This window comes from Rhinolophus sinicus, linkage group LG06, assembly GCF_036562045.2.
Source record: "Rhinolophus sinicus isolate RSC01 linkage group LG06, ASM3656204v1, whole genome shotgun sequence".
NCBI lineage: Eukaryota > Metazoa > Chordata > Mammalia > Chiroptera > Rhinolophidae > Rhinolophus > Rhinolophus sinicus.
Window position 1 is genome coordinate 81,723,378 of NC_133756.1, and position 21,412 is coordinate 81,744,789.

Here is a 21,412-nt window from a genome sequence, read left to right on the forward strand (position 1 = left end):
CCTCCGTGATCATTGCTGGCCCAGGACCCAAACCCGCAGAGATGGGGCATACTCACCAAGGCAGTGCAAGGAAACCAGGGTGCCTGAGAGACAGGGTCTGGAGGGGAGACATAGTGGTCCTGTGGTTTCTGCCTCTCCTTTGATTCAAGTCCCCTCCCAACACCTGGGAAATACACCACCTGTATAATGGGGACTTTATAGAAACTGCATTGCCACACAGTTCAATTAGATTTAATTTGATTGGATTCAACACCACCACTGGTAAGTATCTACAGTGTGCTGGGCCCTGCCAAGCTGGGCTCTTGGCAGCATGAGATTGAAAAGAGCAGAGCCCGGAACAGTGCCTGATGCTCGTGGGTTTTCTAAACAGAGGAAGAATGGGATTTCAATGGATTTCCAGGCAAACGATCATTCTGCTCCTATTTTGTCCTTTTCAAGATTTAGTCTTTAATAAATAAGCAGCACTCAGCAATATCCTTGAACGTTAAGAAGCCAGCATCCTCTTTGAGCCACTCTACTGCTGGGATAGTTTTCATTTTCGTTCATGCTCTGATGCAGGGTGGTGAGGCATAGGAATAGGCCATTGACAAAGGCCAAGCAGTCTCTGTTCTGGAGAATTCGGAATGTGGAGTGGTCTTACTCTGGCCTGGGTGAGTGACAAGGAAGGACAAAGGGACCTTTGGAATATTGCATTTTGGGCTTAATAAGAAACAAAGCAATAGGAAAAAAATTTTTTTTGTTGTTTGCTATTTGACTGATGAAAAGGCCACCAAGGTGTGGACAGCACGCTTTGTTCAGCTGCCTATTGTGTTTTAGAAAAAAAGAGTCAACACAGAAAATCTCTCAGAAATGTGATTCTTGAGTTCTTGCTATCTAACAATCTGCCTGGCCAGGGTTCTTCCTGTTGTCTGGCTTACATTCCCCTCGCTGCGTCTGTTCAAGGGAGGGGGTGGGGGGGCTGTTTGCAGCACTGATGTGTGAGCCTTCTGTGGCCCAGGGGTGTCCTTTCACTTACCCACTTGGGTTTCGCACCTGAAGCTCCTGGCTATTTGCTGTGATTTCAACAACATCCAGATCTTGGTCTGGGCCAATCTTCACAGCTTTGAAGGTGGGTTTGCTGCTCATGTTGGGAGGGAGAGAGAGATCTGAGTTGGGCCAGGAGTTTAGAACAAGATGGTGGGAATAGCCCCCACTCCCAGGAGATGGGGTGGCAGAGAACGCCCAGTGGGGCATGGCAGGGGAGTGGGGGTGGTCTTAGTGAGGGTGGTGTCTGCTTTGTTATATGATAAGGGACATTCCTTTGGCATTGCAGGACTCAGCTCTAGGCACAGTGCTCACATGGCCTTGCTTTCTTGGGCCAGAAAGTCTGGTCAAGAACCCAGAGCTCTGGAGAAATGTTAGGGATACCCTTTCCTAACTTCCAGCTCTGTCCCAATTTCAAATGCCCCAGCAATTTCTACTGCTTCACAGAGAGGGGAACAAGGAGGCAAAGGAATCCAGGTTAGCTGCCCCTACCTTGGAGGGAACTGGAATGTGGATATTTGGTTCTCTAAATAAGGCACCTAGTCTGAATTTGGTAGTGGAGGTACATTTATAGCCCTCTTGGAGATAGGACAGGACAATATCAGTCTTCCCATGAGTCCAGACAAATATTTCTCTCATTTGTACCACCCTCCCTCTTTCTTTCTGCTCAATTGGTATTTATCTTCTTTTAAATCTTGGGTTTAAGTCTTCCCTCCAGCAGGAAGACTTCCCTGATTAATCCCATCTTTTTTATTGTTTCTTTTTCTTTACTATGAGTCTGCCTCTTTCCCTTCTCTTGCATCTTTCCCATCCAGTCATGCTAGTACACGCTCTGTAGGCAGGGCTCAAGTCAACCCATGGCACTGGATGAGCAGCACATTCGCACACTCTCAGCCAGGAACCTGGCAGTAGCTGGTGGATCCAGGCTCTGCAGTGGAATCTAGCAGGGCCTCGCTTTTGTGTTAAGCGGCCTCAAGACCCAGCGCTTGTCCTGGCCCTGACACTAGCTTGATATGTAACCTTAGCAGGTCATACCCCTTCTCTGGGCCTGTCTAAGCTTCAGCTTCCCCCCTATAAAATGATGGGTGGACCTGCTGAGTTTTAGAATCCCTCACATTTCAAATGTCTAGGGTTTTGTGGTGCTGGGACAAGAAGTATCTCCTACCCAGGTGGAAGAAGGAAAGCAGAGGAATCTGAGACCCAGAAGGAGGGACAATGGTAGAAATGGACAGTCCCAGGAAAGTGAATCTCTGTTCACTGATTACATCCTGATGAATATTTCTGACTAATTTGATTTTGTAGGGCTCAAGAGCCAAGTGATTTGGTGTCTTAGGAGCATCAGGAGGACAGAAATTCCAGGAGCCTATTCCCTTAAGAGCCCCTAGAGACACCCTATTTTTGTAATCAAGCTGCAGCCTGCTGTGCTGGGTACAGCTGACTCTGCAGTTGGCTGAACTGCAGCAGGGAAGAGGGGTGGCTGTAGTGAGAAGGCTGGGCCGGGGTGGCTGCTGGAGGAGGGGAGAATAGCAGGGGCAAGGTGAGCCTTCCCTGGAAAATGAAGGTGATGGGGCATCCTCTCCATAGGGTGCTGGGAGTTACACCTCATGGAGGGTAGATAGCAGTAGAGGCCTGACAACCAGAGAGCAGGAAAGCAAATAGGTCTGATGGATCAGTACTGGCTGTCTAGAGCATTTATCGAAAAAGGACCTTGAGACTGCTTTAGGGATGGTGGGAGAGAGATCTGTGATTGACTGATGGTGTTAGCCTGGCACTTACCATTTCTGCCTGCAGTTTCTTAGACTCCTCAAGTTTGGGGTCTGCTGGGAGAGACTATCCCACTCTGCAACTGAATACATGGGTTCTTTACCATTCTCTCTAGTTAGGCTCTCTGAGTGATCAATTGTCTCACCTCCCTTCCCTTTATAGGTGAAACCTCAAGAGAAGAGCGATTGACCCAACCTAGAAACAGAAACGCTTCTAGAAATCCTGATGCCCAGGAATAAGGGAAATTTAGGCACAAATTCCAGCCCTCTCCCTCCCAGTTACTACCCGAGCAAGTTGCTTACCTTCTCTGAACTTATTCCTAAAATAGATGTAATCATAACTATGTTTTTGGGTTTTGTCAAGATCACATGAAGATAAATATGTAATACTAATTACCCCTGTTATAATTATACGCTTTTTCATCATTGAAGATATGGAACTGCTTTTGAACATGCTGCAAGAACTGGGATTGCTGATCGAGCACCAGTGAAATCAGGTTTGCTTAAACCAAATTTTAACCAATGGGATTTGGAATAAGTAAATAAGATTTTTGTCTTGTGGGGTGGGACAGCACTGTGAAAAGACAAGGAGTGAGAAGTAGGGAGCAAAGGAAAAGAGAGGACTGCAAAGGAGCTGGGACTCTGTGTGTGGCGGGTAGGGCACATTTTCTCACTGGCACCTCACAATCATCCCATGAAGCTGGCATTACTTTCCCCAGTTAGCTCTTGAGCAAACCAAGTCTCAGGAGACTGAATTTCATGTTGCTTGTAAGTGAAAGTGCTGGGATCAAAGCAGTTTTGTTTGATGCCCATACCTATATTTTTTGGAAGGAAGGAGAAAAGGAAGAAGAAAAGGGGGAAGAAGGGGGAAAGTGGAAGGAAGACAGTGGATGAGAGAGGTCACAGGGGTGAGGTGACAGCCTCCCATGGCTTGGGCTGGGTACCTGTAAAAGCCCATCTGCCCGCAGGCTGTCTGGGCCAGAGCTTCTGTGAAGTTGTCAAAACAGGCGGAGGCCCAGTTTCTTGTGACCGGGTCCAGCACCTGAAGGGTAGATCGGTCTCTGGAGAGGCGGACTGGGAGGAGAGGAAGCTGGGTCAGCTGCAAGGGCCCATCTGGCCCATCTCCCTCAGAATGTGTCAGAGACCAGCCCAGCTCTCCCCTCCCTGGGGAGCATCACAGAACATCAACCTTTCAACCTCAAGGGAAGCTCCTCCGTTTGGCTTTGTCTGGCTGACTCGTGTTGACGGTAGCTAGAGTGACCAAGTGTTCTGCGGTCAATCTCCATTTTGATTTGTTGCCCTGGCATAATTATTAATAACTCCTCCTTTTGATCTTGTAGGTATCAGTTTTGATGATATAGTATATGGCCCCCTACCTAGGGTCCACGCAGCTTTCCCAGAGTGGGGAAACTTCTCAGTGAGGGACCTTGCTCCTTCTCCATGTGAGGACAGAGAGGCGAAGGTGAATGAGAAGCACTATTGGCAGTAGGGTGGCAGGTGTCCATAAGCATTTGACTTCTTATTAAAAAAAAAAAAAAAGCAAATACACAGGAAGTCACTCAGCCCTGTCCCTTAAAAGCCCCCATTACCCATGTTCTAGGCTACTTTTTTCTCCTCAGAGCCCAGGTACTAGGTGGATCAAGTGGGGCTAGCTCAGTTCAAGAAAGAACATGGGTGTTTATGTTCAAAACATTTCACATTCCTTTGAAGAACCTAGCTCAGCCTTGTTACACAGCATGCTACAATAGCACTTATCTAATGAATAGAAGGGTCAATAGCTGGTTAATAGCCATATAGTCTCTTTTCTAGTCCCCTTGAAATAACAGATTTCATAGAAAAGAGGGAACTCCCCAAGGTTATGCAATCCAACCTCTGCCTCAGTTTCACCCAGGCTCAGCAGAAATGGGGTAGGCTCAGTTATAATTTTCTGTCCCCTCTGGTTTGCATTTGTTCGTCAGATATTTATTGAGTGTTTGCTACTCAATAAATAAAGTTAAGTACTGGGATCTAGTAGACAAGATGTGGTCCTGTTCTCAAAAACCTTATAATAGGGAGGGAAACGGACAAGTCAGGTGGCAGGTGCTATGCAGTGGACCAAGGGAACCTGAGCTGACTTCCTGCTGTGCCCACTCCCCTGGCCCCCCAGGCCCGGGACTCACCTGCCACTGGAGGCCCATCAGGGGAGTTCTGGACGCAGTGCTGCTCGTCCTCCCCCGAGGCACAGTCCTGCTGGCCATCACACACCTGACTCCTGGAGATGAAGTGCAGAGGCTGCCCGCAGAGGAAGTAGTGTTTGTCCAGGATCACCTTGACTGGAAACAAGGGAAGGAAGGGGTAGAGAGGGCTGAGGGCTAACCATGCAGCCTGGGGGCAGAAGAGGCTGTGTTTCTCTGAAAATGCTGGGTTTGGAGACAGGCAGACGGTAGTTTCAGGCCCAGTTCTGCCACTTAGTGACTGGTGTATTTGGTCCTGAGCGTTAGTTTTCTTATCTGTAAAATGGAGACAATAACACCTGTCCCACATCTAAAGATGGCTGAGGAGTCAAGAGAGATGATACGTGTGGGAGAAATTCAGAAACAGCCCCCACTAGCCTCTTACCCCCAGGCTCTGGCACAGTGCCTCTGGAGGAGACAGTTGTACCTGGAGTCTGAAGACCTGAATGCTGGCTTTGCCACCTACTGTGTGACTTTAGACCAATCACTTCCCCTTTCTGGGGCTCAGTTTCCTCATCCGTACAGCGAGATGATGATACCGCCTCACAGAGATGTTGAGAATATTTGGTGAGCTGAGTTAGTGAAAGCGCCTCATAACTATCAAATGCAGTTCTAGAATTAGTTGTTTTTATCTGGGGTAGAAAGACCCATTAAAAGGATGATGTTTTGTTTTGTTTTGTCTTCTGCCTGTTGCCTTCAAATTCTGTTGCTCACTATATTGGGTGATGGGAATGAGTCTAGTGTTTTTAATTTCTCAGGGAACAGATATTTTAACGCTTTTCCAAACTCTCCTGGCAGGAAGAGCTCTTCCTGCCTCACTGAACTCTCCCTTGGCCTGAAGGTCCCCATCTGCAGCCCAGCATCACTCCTGGCTGGCCTAAGAGTGGTGGTAATAAGTCTGCTGAGGCTCCCACGTATTAGTGCTAAATGCTTTCCATGCATTGCCTCACGTAATCCTGACAACAACTTTAGGAGGTAGGTGCCATTATTAACTTGCACTACAAATCAGGACTGAGGTTAGTGTTAGCATTTATTTCCCAAGGCCACATAGCACTTATGTGGTAGAGCCAGGATTTCAATCTGGGTCTGTCTAGCTCCAAAGATCTTCGCTGCCTCTCCATGATTTCCCTGAGGGGGCTCAAGGTGTCACCTGCTGGCCCCGGGGCTCCAGGTTTGAGTAAAGCTAGGGAGGAGCAGGTCAGATATTTCCTAGACCTTCAGAATTTGGTTCATGGCTGGGAGCCAGGGTAAGTAAGGCAGGGTTACTCCAGTCTCCTGGGACAAAGCCAGGACACAGTGTCACCAGTTGAGACCCCAGAAGCCAAAAGGTTGAGGGACTGTACCCCAGGCTGGAGGCTCAGTTACTTCCTCCAGTTGCTGAACCTGAGGGGTCCCAGGGCATGGAATTCACACAGGGAGACCCCAACTTTAAATTATGCACTAGTGCCTGCCCTGGCTTCCCCTGGATGAATTTGGATCTTCTCTCTTCACTGTGGTGGGGCATATGCTCAGAGAAAGCACACTGATCTTAATATTAATGTGAACAAAACAAGCTTAGGATGGCAAATCTGCTGCTGCTGCTGCAAACCCAACACCACTTTGGGCCAGTCAAGGTCAAGGAGAAATGATTTGGGGTTTTCTGCATCTCATACCCCTTCAGGGCTCTCAGGGATCTTAGTGGTGTTTGTATTGTGGTGTGGATCTGCATTTCCATCACCACAGGTGGAAGTGGACCTGCTCAACTGGGGCCTGGGGACCTGATCCAGCTGTGTGCAGCTGCCACGCCTCTTCTTTGAGCTTGGTACTCAAGTGGGGAATGTGGAGTTGGATCAGATGATCCCAGAGTGTCCTCCAACGAGGTGGTGGCTGTTGCTGGTGCAGGTACCACCACAGTTACAAGTGTAGGCTCCTGAAAGGCCCATCCTGGCTGGTTAGCAAATGCGTGGCATTGGTTACATCTCTGCACGCTGCATGATGGCCCACACACTTTTGCACAACCTGGTTTTTATCCAGGTCCTTTATACACATTATCTCATTGGTTCTCTGATGTTCTTCTGAGAGAAGCAGGATGTTTTATAGATGAGGAGATTGAAGTTAAGAGAGGTTGAGGAACTTACTCAAGGTCACAGAGCAATCAGTGGCAGTGCCAGGATCCCCATCCCAGATTTCTGGTTTCCTACTCTGGCCCCTTTGCTCTACTCCCTGTGAAAGCTGTGGTTGGTAACCTGCTGTGACTATTAGGGAGAAGGCAAGGACTTGATGTTGGCACTGCAAGGGAGGGACTGTGGGAATCCCTGCTCATTCAGTTTACTCTTCTTTGTCACAGAGTGGCCTGCCCAAGATCTCACTGGGCCTCAGTCACCAGCCATGATGAAGACAGAGCTAAAGATGGGGAAGGGTGCTGTCTGCCTGGGTGGTCTTCCCCCAGTGCCTCCTCTGTTTATCCCCTCCTCATGAGCAGAAATGCTACCTGCTTTTCTAGCCAGTAGAGCTGCTCAGATCCACTCAGCTCCCAGTCTGCAGGCATGGGATAGAGGAGGCTGGGGTTGTGCCTGCCTGTGCTAATTGCCTGAGGGGTTGCAATGTGTGCAACTGTGCTCTACCTATAGAAGAAACCATCTGGGATAGAGGCCATCTGGGGTAGATGGGGGCTGGGTTCATCTCCTTTTTTCACTCTTAGAGGGAAGCTTCTTTCCAAGCAGGGGATGGATACATGTAGATACAAAGCATTGTGACTCTGATGGGGTGCAAATATGGAGGGTGAGGGTAGAGGTGGGGGCAGTAATGAGGGGGTGGGGTTGGGGGCTGCTACTTACTGAGGACAGCCACGATGACAATGGTTGCCAGGCTCAGCAGTGCTGCGATGATGGGGATCCCCACCTTTTTGAAGGTCTCCAGGGGAGTGTGGGGTTTGCGCAGGGGGGTGACATCTATGAAGGGGTAGGGAAGAGCCTGCAGTCACCATTTGGTGACCGCCCCTGCCAAAGCCCACAGACTCCCCACCCTCTGGCTTCCCCATCCTCCACCATTGCGCTGAACTACAGAAATGCTTTGGGGAGAGTTTTTGTTAGTGTTGGGGGTGGGTTATTCCTTCAGACTAGGCTTAGTTTCATCAGCACATGGTTATCCCACCTCCTTTCACTTACTCAGCCTTATCCATTTCACAAGGGCCCTTCAAATGAGCCTCCAGACCATGGCCTCTTCCCCTAGTCTTGCCTTAGCCTGTTTTAGGATGTTTCTCCCTGTCCAGTCTGACCCGTGTCTGCTCTGGGAGAGGCACGTACCCATTCATTTTACTATTATTTATCCTCTTTCCTGGTTTTTAAGTTAAACTATAAGCTCAAGGAGGGCAGGGGCCTCCATTACAGTATGTGCTTAATAGAGGCTTAATAAATACCTGTGAATGAATGTACCCCAATGGCTCCCATCTCCAATTCAATTCAAAAAACAGCAAGTCTCTAGAATGGTCCTTGTCTTTAAGGAGATTACAATTTTGGGGAAGAGGCAAACAGGGACACAGTTGCCAGTACTGCCAGACACCATCAAAGCACTCAAGTGGGCCTCTGTAGGTGGAGATGGGAGAAGGAGGAGCTGGACCAGCTGACAAAGACCTGGGGGTGGGGACTGTGAGCTCCTGGTGTCCCTGGGATGCCAGGTGGGTGAAAGCATGTTGTGGAGGCAGGACAGGCAAAGTCCGTTGGTGGAGAGTCTTGAATACCATGGTAGGCGTTTGGATTTTATCCTGAAGGCAATGAGGAGCCATGGAAAGCTTTGAGCAGCAGAGACATAGGATCACGTTAATATTTAGCAAGATGCATCCTTCATTAGGGAGGAGATGGATTGGAAGAAAAGAGTCTGGGGCTCTGGAGACTGGGTGGGAGCCCATTGATGCCTAAAGTAGAGACACTAATAACTATATTGTCCATTTCACATGGTTACCCAAGGAGATATTACATGGGCAAGGTTTTGAAGAGTTAAATTCTGAGGAAGTAACAGAGACAGTGTCCTCTGCATCCCTTCTCCTTGCAGGCAATAAGCTGGGGAGGTGCCACGGGGACTTTTTTGGGGTGAACTAAGTGAGGAGTCATAGGAATCATGAGAATCTCTAGAAAACAATAGGCTGCTCTCTTCCCCCTCACCTTCACATGGCTTGCTCCCTCACTTCTTTCAAAATGTTCTTCAAATGTCATCTTCTTAGTGATGCTTTCTTTGACCTCCCTATTTATAATAAAATGCAATCTTCCAACATTTCCTATCCTCCTTCCTGTTTTTTTTTCCAAAGCACTTATCATCTCTAACGTACTCTATATTTCACCTATTTTGCATCTTTTCTGTCCCCTCCCATTCCCGCTTGACATGAAGTCTCCAAGAAGATAGGAATTTTTGTCTGTTCTATTCACTGCTGAGTCCCTGGTGTCTAGAACAGTGCAAGGTTTCTAGTAGGCATTCAAAAAAATATTTCTTGAATGGATAAAAAAAAATGCTCTTTGCTTGTTCTCTTAAGCACATCCCTTCCATCTTTCTTATAGGTCTTATTTTATTCTGCGTTTAGTGATGATGGCTAGTTATGTCTGTCTCTATCTCTTTCTTCAGCTCTTCAAAAGCAGAGAATGGCACCCTTCCAGTACCTGGTGCCCGATAACTGCTGATAGCATTGAATCTGTTGATAGGGAAAGCTTTGTGTTTCCTCAAAAGGGAGACTTTAAAGCTCAGACACAGAGCTCGGGCCCTGGGGGTGTGGGCTGGTATTGCCTGTCATTGTCAGGACCTGACACAATAATGGTAGCAGATACTGTTTTTAAAGTTCCACCAATCAGTGTCCAGAACCGTCCTCTTTTCTGTGGCCATGGACATGGTGAAATTTTGCTTATTCACTCATGCATGATTTATTTATTGAGCACCTACCTCTAGGGACATGAGGTTGGCTTGTTTTCTCAGAGATGGATTACCTATTGGGAGCTCCTTGATGAGTTCCCATGTCCAAGGCCCAATTTTTCTGCTTCTCTGATATTCTCAGGAAGAACATCATCATGAAGGGAAAGGTTTTCTTGGTTTATTGTCTCGTACTTGGTTTAAGTTAAAGAATCCACTGAGCCATGAGTAGCCTCCCTGCTTGCCACTGTTCCTTCCTCCAGCTGGTCCTGCCCACTGCTGCCAGACTGAGCTTTCATTCCATCACTTCCCTGCTCAAAAACCTTCAGGGGCTCTCCATGACTTCCATATCTGGACCATACGCTACTCAGAGCTTTCAAAGCCAGTGTAATTTAGCTCCAGTCTCCCAGATAAGTGGACTTCCTACTGCTAGTTCTTGCCAACACCCACTTCTACATAGGCAGGTTCACTTCCTGGTCCTTGAATAGCCTGTTTTCATTCTTACTTCTGAATCTTTGTTCCTGCTCTTCTCTTTACCACTGAGACACTCATCTCTTCCTTCTGTTTTGTGACAGTTTATTCCTGTAGGGCTTTTGTCAAAGCTTGCCTGACCCATGACGCTTTCCCTGATCACTCAGCATTGATCTCCCCCTCCCAAGCACCCTCACTCTTAACTTGTTTTATGGCAAACTTAACTTGTTTTCTGGGTTGGCAGTTCTCAGGCTTACTCAGGTGAAGGAGCACTTGGATGTCTGGTGTGCTTTTGGGGACATCATGGTCTATTAATATATGAAATTCTATAGTATAAACTAGGCATCATTTCACTTGCTGAAGATTACATTGTTTGTGATAATTATGAACTTGCAACTCTGAAATAAATAAGCTGTCCAATTAAGTGGGATTGGTCATTTCCTTATCGATCTGTCATATTAGTTTGTTCTTTGCTCACTCGTTCTGCTGATCCAGCAGGCTGTCAGGAGTAGGTATCAATGGACTAAGAAAATGGAATGGGAGGGGGGAAAACCATTAAATTTGGGAACACTTTATCTATTAACTTATGTTTCTCCTGTAAGTCAGGCAAAACTACCATTTCCTATTCTACCAGTGAAAACATTTTGCCGACCTTGTTTCTTGAAAGCATGGTCAGAATGTAAACTCCATGAGGGCAAGAACTTTGGCTATCTTATTTACTGCTGTAGCCCAGTGTCCGTCCCAGAGCCTGACACGTGGCAGGCACTCACCGTGTTGTTCAATGAATGTGAGAATGAGTAACTGAACAAATGAATTGAAGAATCACTGTTCTTGGGGTTTTAGGTTTGTTGGTCCTATTTCCCCAGAGACCATGCCTCCTACTTCTAGAATGAATCCTGATCTTCCACTTGCTTAACAAGTGTTTGTTGAATGATGGATGGATGGGTGGATGGATGTCTCCCACAGCATTTAGCACTTGGTGGTGATAGTGAGGGACACACAAGAAGGGTTTAGTGTCTACTTGGTAACTGATTGAAACTCAAAGGCTGAGGTAAATAAAGGAAAACCAGACCCGATCTTACCAAGGCTGTTCAGGGGTTGATCACTGTCAGGATCCTGTAATTGAAGGAAAAAGAGTCAGTGAGTTGAGGGAGGGAACCTCTTAGGTTGGGGCTAACAGCCTGGGGGAGGCTCTTAGTTCTCACCTGCATTCCCTTCTCCCTGCTGAATCTAAGTAGGAGAGTCTCTGTGATATCCAAATAATTGGTTCAAAATATAAAATTTAGTTATACATCTATATGACCTGGTACAATTAGTTTACTAATTTTAGCAAATAGCTAGCAATTGTAGAAATGACTGGTTGCTGGGCTGTTGTGTGTGTTGTTGAGTTTCTTGAGATGATTCTGCTCTACTGTCTGTTTTGTCAATTATTTATCCACTTTTACAGATGTTATAGTTCTGTAAACACTTGAACAGATACTCTACAAAAGGGGATAACCCAGTGGCCAATAAGTGGCAAAAGATGCTCAATATCATTACTCATCAGGCAAATGCAAATTCAAACCACAGTGATATATCTCTACATAGACACCAGAATGGCTAACATTAAAAAAGGCTGACAGTACTAAGTGTGATGAGGATGTGGAGCAACTGGAATTTTCATGCATTGTTTGTGGGTGTGTAAATTGGTACAAATACTTTGGGAACTCATTTAGCTGAATCTACTAGAGCTAAACATGTGACTATTCTATGATTCCATGACCCAGCAATTATAGCCAAGAGAAATGAGTGCATACGAGTAGCAACAAACAAACAAACAAACAAACAACGCTGTATGTGAATATTTGTAGTAGCTTCATTCATAATAGTTAAAAATTGGAAAAACCAAAACATCAATCACTGGTGGAGTAGATAAATAATTGTGGTATATTCATATAATGGCATATAATTCAGCAACGAACAAGAACAAACTAATGCTAAATGCAATGACACATGGATGACTCTCAGACATAATAATGAAGGAAAGAAAAGCAGACACAAAAGAGCATTCTCTGGGTGATTTAATTTATGTGAAGTTTAAAAGGTAAAGTTAAACTATGGCGATAGAAGTCAGAATAGTGGTTCCCACGGGGAGGTGAAAGTGGTTGTTGGAAGGAGCATAATGGAGCCTTCTGAAATGTTGGAAAGCTTCCAGATCTTAATCTAAGTGTTGGCTACATGGGTGTACAGATGTGTAAAAATTCACTGAGTGGTATACTTTAGATTTGAGTACTTTACTGAATATACGTTATACCTCATAACACAAATAGACAAACAAACCACCAGAGCACTATGGTATTTCTGTAAGTGTAGTCTTAGGTCACCATCGACACACATACACAAATACATGCAAGGCTCTGTTCTTCCACTTAGTCATACCACGTCCTGTATGCACTCAGCACACATGGCCGTGTAGGGGCCCACACGACAGCCACGCACACAAAGGCTTGCATACAGAGTATATGTACCCACTTTCTGCGAGGCAAATGTTAAAGGGGAGGGTGCTGCCAATGTTCATGCTCTCTGAACCCTTCCCTTGCTCTCATGCCTTCCAGAAACCTCTCTTCTTGCCTTCCCCAGTCTGGCACAGGACCTGTAATTCCCAGGCTGGGGAGCAGCAGGTCTGCCCAAACTCCAGGTCTCCACCCAGGGACTTGCCTTCTGCTGTGCTGAGGTTCTGATGGCTCCAGTGGTGGGTGGAAGAACAGTGGGGCCCTGAACATTTCCAGCTGGGAAGTTTTCCAGTCCCATTTGGGAGGGAGAGGGTGTCTTCTAACCCCTGGAAGAATGCCCCATATTAGACATAGGGGGTCCCTGGGCAGTGCCTGCTCTCGTGGCTCAGCATGGCAGACACAAGCACTGGGAGAAGGAGTTCTTCCTTTTCTCCCAAACTCTGCAGTCTGCTGGAGGGCCATGCCTGGCTTTGCCCTTTGGTGACATCAGCCACAGGTGGCTGGGGGATGTAGTAGAGCAGCCAGTAGTAGAGACAGCAGGAGCTGAGTTGTAATATAGGCTCTGCCTATATTAAAGGGGAGCCTTTGGGTAAGATACTTAAGCTCTCTGAGCTTCAGGTTTATCCTCTGAAAGTGGGGAAAATACAGCTACTTCCAAGCGCACCTGTGAGGATGAAATGAGACTTCTGGTGGACAGTGTGGCTCACACATTAGAGCCCCATTCCCCATACCCTTCCATCCTGTATTCCCCCAGCGTTTGGTACAGGACTTTATTACAGCACTCTCCCACCAGGGTCCCTGTTTCTTACTGCCTTATACCTTCTGTGTTTTGCATTGGGCTTGTACCTATTAAAGATCTGATAAATGACTATTAAATGGAACTGAACTCAGCTCTGCAATGTAATTCATTCCCACCCATCTCTCCTCCACAATCACCAGGGCCTGGGTAGGGGACGATGTCCAGGATAAAGATGAGAATGAATTGGGGGAATCTGCCTTGCTACGGCGACAGAGTCAGGTGATAAAAATACCAACAGTAATCTACACAGAATTGGCACCTAACAGTTTACGAAGTCCTCTAAGTCAAATTCAAAGGTGAATAGGATTGATATCAATTGTCTGATAACCAGTATGAGTAGCTTTCGATAATTAAGTATTAAATGAAACAAATATTTCTTGAGTGTCTGTGTTGCACCAGGCACTGCTCTAGGAGCTGTGGATTCAAAGACAAATAAGAGATGATTGCAGCAGGATGGGAGAAAGGCCCAAACAAGACAGGTGAGGCCCTGCCTTCACCTCAGGTGAGGCAGTGAGTGAGGGGCGGAGAGGAGAAGCAGGAGGAGGGCAGGCTGTACACAGATAAACCAAAAAAGATCAGAGAGTCATGGGTGCTACGCTGAGAGTAAAGGGGGTGATAGGAGACAGTGACTGGCTGGATACTCAGAGTGGGAGGTCTAGGGAGGAGTCAGGTGGTTAGGGAGGGGCTCTGGGCTCAGACTTGAATGACAGGAAGTAGCCAGACAGGCAGGCAGGCAGACAGCAGTAAGCCTGGTGTTGGGGGAACAGAATAGAGATCCACATGGCTGGAGTAGGTGAGGATAAGAGGAGGGAGAAAGAGGCTGTTGGTAGAAAGATTCAATGTGTGGCTAGATAAAGGCAATAGGCCTCACCAATGGGTTGAATGCTCTTGGGTTTTTATTGAGCAGGTAAGAGGGTGTGTGCTGAGATGTGGAAGGCTACAGGAGAGGCGGGATGGAGGGATATCAAGAATTTTCATTTAGCGGTCTGTCCCTTGTCAATTCATTCTTTTTCACTGAGGTGTGATTAAAACATACAGTGAATGTTTAAATTAAAAAAATATATTACAGTAAAAGACACATTGCCATTAATCTCTCTCAAAATACGCCCCCTCACTTCGAACACACTTATCTCATTGTTCTTGCCACTTTCTGAAGCAGTTCTGGAAGTTGTCTTTCATGAGTGTCTTTCGTTGTGCTGTCGTGGCTGCCTCCATGTCCTGAATCAATTCAAAAAGTTTACCTTTCATGGTCATTTTGACTTTGAGGAAAAGCCAGAAGTTGCATGGTGCCAGGTCTGGTGAATAAGGTGGATAAGGACACACCGTAATGTTTTTATTTGACAGAAACTGCCATACCAGAAGCGATGTGTGACATGGAGCCTTTCCGCTGTGATCACAAAATACGGTGAAGGCTGCTGCCGAGTGCCATCTGACAGAAAGGCAGGATCTTCAATATGGAAAGAGGTGCATCGAACCTTAGTAACAGTGTGTGACAAGTTTCATCTTGTTCGGTGCAGTCAGTCGGGTGTGAGCTATGGTTGAGAAAAGGTGTGTTTTAAAGTGTGTGGTAAATCATCCTCCATCGTGACAATGGTCTGTGTCACACATCACTTCTGGTATATGGCAATTTCTGTCAAATGAAAACGTTACGGTGTGTCCTCAGCCACCTTATTAATCAGACCTGGCATCATGCAACTTCTGGCTCTTCCTCAAAGTCAAAATGACCATGAAAAATAAACATTTTGAATCAATTCAGGACATGACAGCATAACTAAAGACACTCAAGAGGACTTCCAGAATTGCTTCAGAAAGTGGCAAGAACAATGGGATAAGTGTGTTTGAAGTGAGGGGGAGTACTTTGAGGGGGATTAATGGCAATGTGTCTTTTACTGTAATAAATTTTTTATTTTATTTAAACATTCACTGTGTTATTTGGTCACACCTCATACCTGTATATACTCGTACATGCCTGCATTAGTTGAACCATGTAGGGCAAGTCTCTTTTGTCTATTATTAATTCAACAAATACTGACTTGTATGCCTTTGGTGGACCTGAATATTCTAGAAGCTGAGATACAGAGGGAACAAAAGGGGCTTATAGTCTGCATTTCCTGAGGCCTTGAATTCCTCATTGTTGAACTGAAGTGACCTCAGTACTCCTTTAGCCAATATGTTTTCAACTGCTCTCCACTGAATAGTGGTTATACAGAAAAAATGTCATACCTTTTTGAAAATAAAAGAGAAAGAGAAAAAAATAAATCAAATCTGCAAGCTAGAAACATAGGGACTCTAGCTATCTTGGTAATTACTGCGCTCCCTGTTGTCACCTACAATACCTGGCAAATAGTGGATATTTAATAAATATTTGTTGAATGAAAGAATTAAGGAAAATATCTCAGTTTCAGGGCTCAGTCCCAGGCCAGCGTTAAAGATACTGACTGTGATATATTCACCCAATGGAATATTATGCTGCAGTCAAAATAAATGAGGTATGGTGCCACAAAATAATACAGATGACATTAACAATTCAATGTTGAAGGAAAGAGTCTCAAAAGATTACGTAGAGCACAGAATCTTTTTTATAAAAAAGCAAGGAAATGATGAACATAGGATTTGGGATGATACTGATTTTGGCAGGGGGTTTCTAGAATAGTCCCTGGCCTATAAAAGATGCACAATCAATATTTGTTGAATTTTTAAATAGAAGAGATTTGCCCACCTACCTCAGCAGGGGGATCTCCTGATTAGATGTAGGTTATTGTTAAATCCTAGCTTTTGTTTTGGGTGGTGGGTTTGTGGAGGCTTACTGTAATACATGGTTAAAATTGTCTAACTACTGTGTTTCCCCGAAAATAAGACAGGGTCTTATATTAATTTTTGCTCCAAAAGACGCATTACAGCTTATGTTCAAGGGATGTCATCCAGAAAAATCATGCTCGGGCTTATTTTCTGGTGAGGTCTCGTTTTCGGGGAAACACAGTAGCTGGTGGGTTACGAGGGGGCCTTGCATGGATCAATAGTGAAAAATGTCATGAATGAAGGATTATGACTCATTCAGTGCCTTGCACCTGGGGATCAAAGAGAAAATTAAAAGGCAGCTGCTGGCTATGCTGAGGGGTCAGAGGAGTCAAACTCCTGTCCTCCCTCTGCTCTGCTCTGCCTCTCATGCTGCCCCCTTCTTCCAGTTAGTGTCCCACTCTTTGACTTTTCTTTTTTTTTTTTTTTAATTTATTTTTAAAATTTATTGGAGTGACAATTGTTAGTAAAATTGCATAGATTTCAGGTGTACAATTCTGTATTACATCATCTATAAATCCCATTGTGTGTTCACCACCCAGAGTCAGTTCTCCTTCCATCACCATATATTTGATCCCCCTTTACCCTCATCTCCCACCCCCCACCCCCCTTACCCTCTGGTAACCACTAAACTATTGCTCTTTGACTTTTCTTGAAGCCTCTCTAGCAAATTTCTTTGATACAGAGATCAGAGATGATACGTTGCTAAATTTCTGGGAAGGGGAGTTGTTGAAAGTCATGAGTATTGGGGATGATGGACAGGGAAGTATGGGTGCATTTTATGCCTATGAGTGGCAACTGGGGAACATCAGTGTCAATGGCTACCTGAGCAGGATAGAGATGGGGATAATCTCTGCATTGCCTCTGTGGGGACTGAGCCCCAGAAAGCAGTTTCCAGGCTCTTGGCCTCACATAGACAGGTGCTGGCTCAGGTAGTAAATGGCCATCAACTGTGATTGCATGGCCATCAGCTGTGGCTAGTTGGCCGTCAGCTGTAACCAGTGAGCCATTGGCCACTAATATAACTGCTGTGGCTAGGCTAGCAGGAAGAATGGGGGCTAGCAAGAAGATGGCGGCTGGGCTGGCAAGCGCGGATGGCAGTTTGCGGACAGTGTGGATCCAGCCTCCAGTGAGAGTATAGTGCTGCCAGAGAGAATATAGTGGTATGACTCCCCTGCCTATGGCTCCGTGGGTGTTCCTTTTAGGCCTCACCATATCCTGCGTTATGTGGGGAGCGGGACCAGAGACCCTGCCGGGTCCCCTGCACGACAAATGGCACAGCGAGCAGGGTCTCCCGCACGACAGCCTCTCAGCCCAGAATCAATCCTGAGCCGGGGAAAGGAAAAATGGGGCTGAGAGATATGGGAGTAGGTAAGACTCCAGGATTTGGCCAGCCCTCAGCACTTTGCATCCTGCCCTGATCACAGGACGCAAAGCCAAAAGGGTCTCTGGAGACCATCCCAGGCAACTCCCTTGTTTTCCAATGAGAAAACAGGCCAGACGGGGGAAATGTCTGGCTCTGGACTTGACAGAGGGAAGAAGGCTGAGTCCACCAAAGACCAACTGTGGGGACAGAGCCAGGAGTGCAGTTCCCAGGCTCTCGGCCTCACGTGAAAGGTGCTGGCTCAGGTAGTAAATGGCCATCAACTGTGATTGCATGGCCATCAGCTGTGGCTAGTTGGCCATCAGCTGTAACCAGTGAGCCATTGGCAACTAATATAACTGCTGTGGCTATGCTAGCAGAAAATGGGGGCTAGCAAGAAGATGGTGGCTGAGCCAGCAAGCGGCGGAGTGAGGGTTGCGGATCGTGTGGCTCTTGTTTCCTGTTCTCCAACCCAGCTGCCAGCGAGAATATAGTGATATAACTCCTCTATCTATGGCTCTGTGGATGGATGAGGCCATCACCATGTCCTGCATTCTTATGTGGGGAGCGGGACCAGAGATCCCGCAGGCTACCCTGCACGACACCAACTGTGCCGCCTTCTGCTTTGCTGGAGGTGTCTCTGTTTATCCCCAACTTGACTCAATACCTGGCCACACCTGCCATGGCCCAGGCCCAGCCCAGCCCATGCGAAGGCATCAGCATTTTCCTTTGTGTTGGTGCCACTGCCTGGGTTAGGCCTGTCTGCTCTGTTGATTCAGTCTGCAGCAGAGCCCTCACTCACGGGACCAACAAGTGTCTGACCTATGGCTCATCTGGGGAGGAAGCTGCTGCTGTCTGGGGTACAATGGAAGGTCAAGAATGCCCAGGCCCCCAGAACCTAGGAGGGCCTGGGCTGGAGGAGGTGGGCGGTGCGGTGGGGAGGTGGAAGTGGGCAGGAGTCAGATGGCGGAAAAACACCTGCTGATCGCCTGATTAGCTCACAGAATCATCTTTCTCTGCTTCTTACTTGGTCACCGGTGGCAGAAAGGCATTAATCCAAGACCCAAATGTGAAGGCAGAACAATTAACTACTGCAGCTGGGTATTGTTATATGGTTTACAGTACTTTCATAATTGCTGTTTCAGTTAATCCTCAGAACAACTCGGAGAAATTATCCCCCATTTACAGAAGAGGAAACCAAGGCTCGTGTAGATTAAGTGGCCACTGTGGCCTCAGAGCCAGTAAATAACAGATCCAGCTCCTGGGGCCGGACTTTTACATTCAGCAGTCTGTCTTCATTTCCCCCCAGTTTCAGGACCCAATGTGGGTTAAGTGTCACTAGCTGGTTCTGGGCCTTTTGATTGTCTACTCCCCTGCCATGAAGTCTAGCTGCATATAATCAGCGTGCCATCAGCACGCAGAGGTTACCCCCAGCTTCTCCCCACCCCTTCCTCCATCTGAAGGCAAACCCACCTCTGCTTAGTGTGTGGCTCTGCAGCGTCATCCATGAACAGGGCTAAGAAGCCTGTCCTCCCAGAGTGTGTTAGAAAGGGCTGTCTGCAGTGCTTGCGACTGAGTAGGGGCTTTATTGATATTAGCAGCCTTTCTTTCCCCTCTTCTATTAGGTTTGTATCTTTCTCACTTGCTTCTCCTTCCTTTTTTTTTTTTTTTAACTAATTACTCTCAGCGCTGGGTGTTTTAGGTCCCAGAGAAACTCATGTTTGGGCTTAGCTCAGCTCCAACCTTCCAGCCCAGAGATGATAAACCCAGACACATGGCAGCTCTTGTTTTTAAATGAGGGCGAGGATTAAGTATGCTGCAGAGAGGCCACAAAGACCCAGCCTGGGGAGAATGAGCTCTCATCTTGTCTTCTGACTTGCTATGTGGCCTTGGGCACGCCCCTCAACCTCTCTGAACCTCAAGATCCCTTAGGGTAATTGGGAACTCTCTTTTAGAGTTGGTGAAGCAGATAAAAGGGTTAAAAACCACACAGTGAGATGAGTGTCCTCCACCAGGCTGATAATGAGGCGAAGAAGAGGCAGTGCTCACAAAGGCCTAAGGAAAAGAAGCCTGGCTAGCTTCTTTGCTGTTCTTGCCAAGCAGCCTGCCCCTGGGGCCTTACTTCTCTCTTCCTCTCTGCAATGCTGACTCTGCATTTTCCTGTTCTGGGATGAAGTTGGTAAGGGCAGAGCTGGGATGATTGTGATGCAGGAAAAGGGAGGAAAGCAGGAGCACATAAAAGGGACTTTCTGACCCTGGTTGTGTCTGTGGCAGCTTCAGGCTCCTCTGGGGGCTACAGCCCTGGCTTCCCAGCATCTCCCAGGGAAAACCTAGAGCCAGGGATGCTGCTGTTGCTAGGTGATGGGATAAACAGGTCCTTTGTGGCTCTGGCAGGTGGCAGCTAGGTTGCTGAGGCCAGTGACACAGCAGGGGATAGCCCAGGGGAGGAGGTGGGGAAAGTTCTGGGTGAGCCAGGAGACACAAAGGCTGCTCACAGTCAGCTTGCAGAGTGGGGCTCGGTCAGCGGCTGGCTCCGGTGCTCAGAGGACTGCTCTGAGGGGGCCTTACTCTGCTCTCTCAGGCCTGAACCTGCATCTCACCCCCAACTCGATGGCAGAAAGCTGTGTCTTCTCTACGTGCAGCTGGGATAGCTCAGTTTGATGCCTTTTCCAGGCTCGAGCAATACCCTGTCTCTTGGGGGCCTCAGCCATGACAGGTAAGGTGAGGACAGGGGACATGAAAGCTGGGTGATCATTTGTCTGGAGAGGAGGGTGTGAACTTCCTGAGATGAGCCTGGCTGTGATGCAGCAGCCCTGCGTGCCTGGAAGGTTCTCAAAGATGACAAATCATCCTGGCTTTCAAGTATCATCTGAACGGTTTCCCTGTCTCTAGACAGATCTCTCTCCTGCCATCCATGCTGTGTACAGGTGGACATCCAACCTCTCATGTGAAGGACCGCAGGGAACAGTCTCACTCGCTCTGCCTGGTGTTTAGGTGTCCAACAGCAGCACATTTTCCTTCAGGACTAACCTCAACCTTGGCTGCTACATTAGAAACCATTTTGCCTTGTTCTAAGCCGCATAGGTACTGACCTGCTGGCAGTTTGAGCTGAGAAACTTAGGCCCCATCCCAGCACATAATGGCTCCAGGGGCAGAGAAGAGGTACCAGGCAGCCTGCTGTTAGCCTGCTGCCTCGCTGCCTTCATTAAAGAACCAGGCTTTGTGTTCCAGCATAGCTCTTAACTCCAGGGAGGAGACCCAGAGGAGAGGGTGAAGGTAAACTATCCCTGTTTCACAAATGGGGAAACTGAGGAACAGAGCCGTTATGCTATCTGTCCCCAGGTCACATGTCAAGACAGCGTAAAGGCCAGGAGTGAGACGTTGTTGTTAGCTGTCCCTCCGAGGTCTTTCTCTTGGTTTCAGGGAAGCAGCCCATCCTTTGCAGCCTTTCTGAGTTCCCAACAATTCTACTTTGCTCAGCTTTCTTTCTGCCCCAGGTTGGTGGGTCAATATACCTTCTCTTCCCAGGAGGGTCTGATGTGAAGGGAGGTGCCCTACCTTTGCACACCTGAGGTCAGTGCCTGGGCGGTGGCTGAAGAGGACCCGAGAGAGCCATCAGG

General features: G+C 47.2%; 1 protein-coding gene across 1 annotated transcript in view; it reads right to left on the reverse strand.

Annotated features, from left to right (window-relative positions):
- Positions 1-21,412, reverse strand: part of TMPRSS4 (transmembrane serine protease 4) — a 43,386-nt gene that overhangs the window by 14,416 nt on the left and 7,558 nt on the right. The window contains exons 2-7 of the mRNA XM_019716184.2: positions 11,425-11,458; positions 7,816-7,929; positions 4,946-5,098; positions 3,731-3,860; positions 1,016-1,117; positions 57-97 (exon numbers count right to left, since the gene is read on the reverse strand). Of these exons, the coding sequence (XP_019571743.2) occupies positions 57-97; positions 1,016-1,117; positions 3,731-3,860; positions 4,946-5,098; positions 7,816-7,929; positions 11,425-11,458 (574 nt within the window). The remainder of the gene's footprint in view (positions 1-56; positions 98-1,015; positions 1,118-3,730; positions 3,861-4,945; positions 5,099-7,815; positions 7,930-11,424; positions 11,459-21,412) is intronic.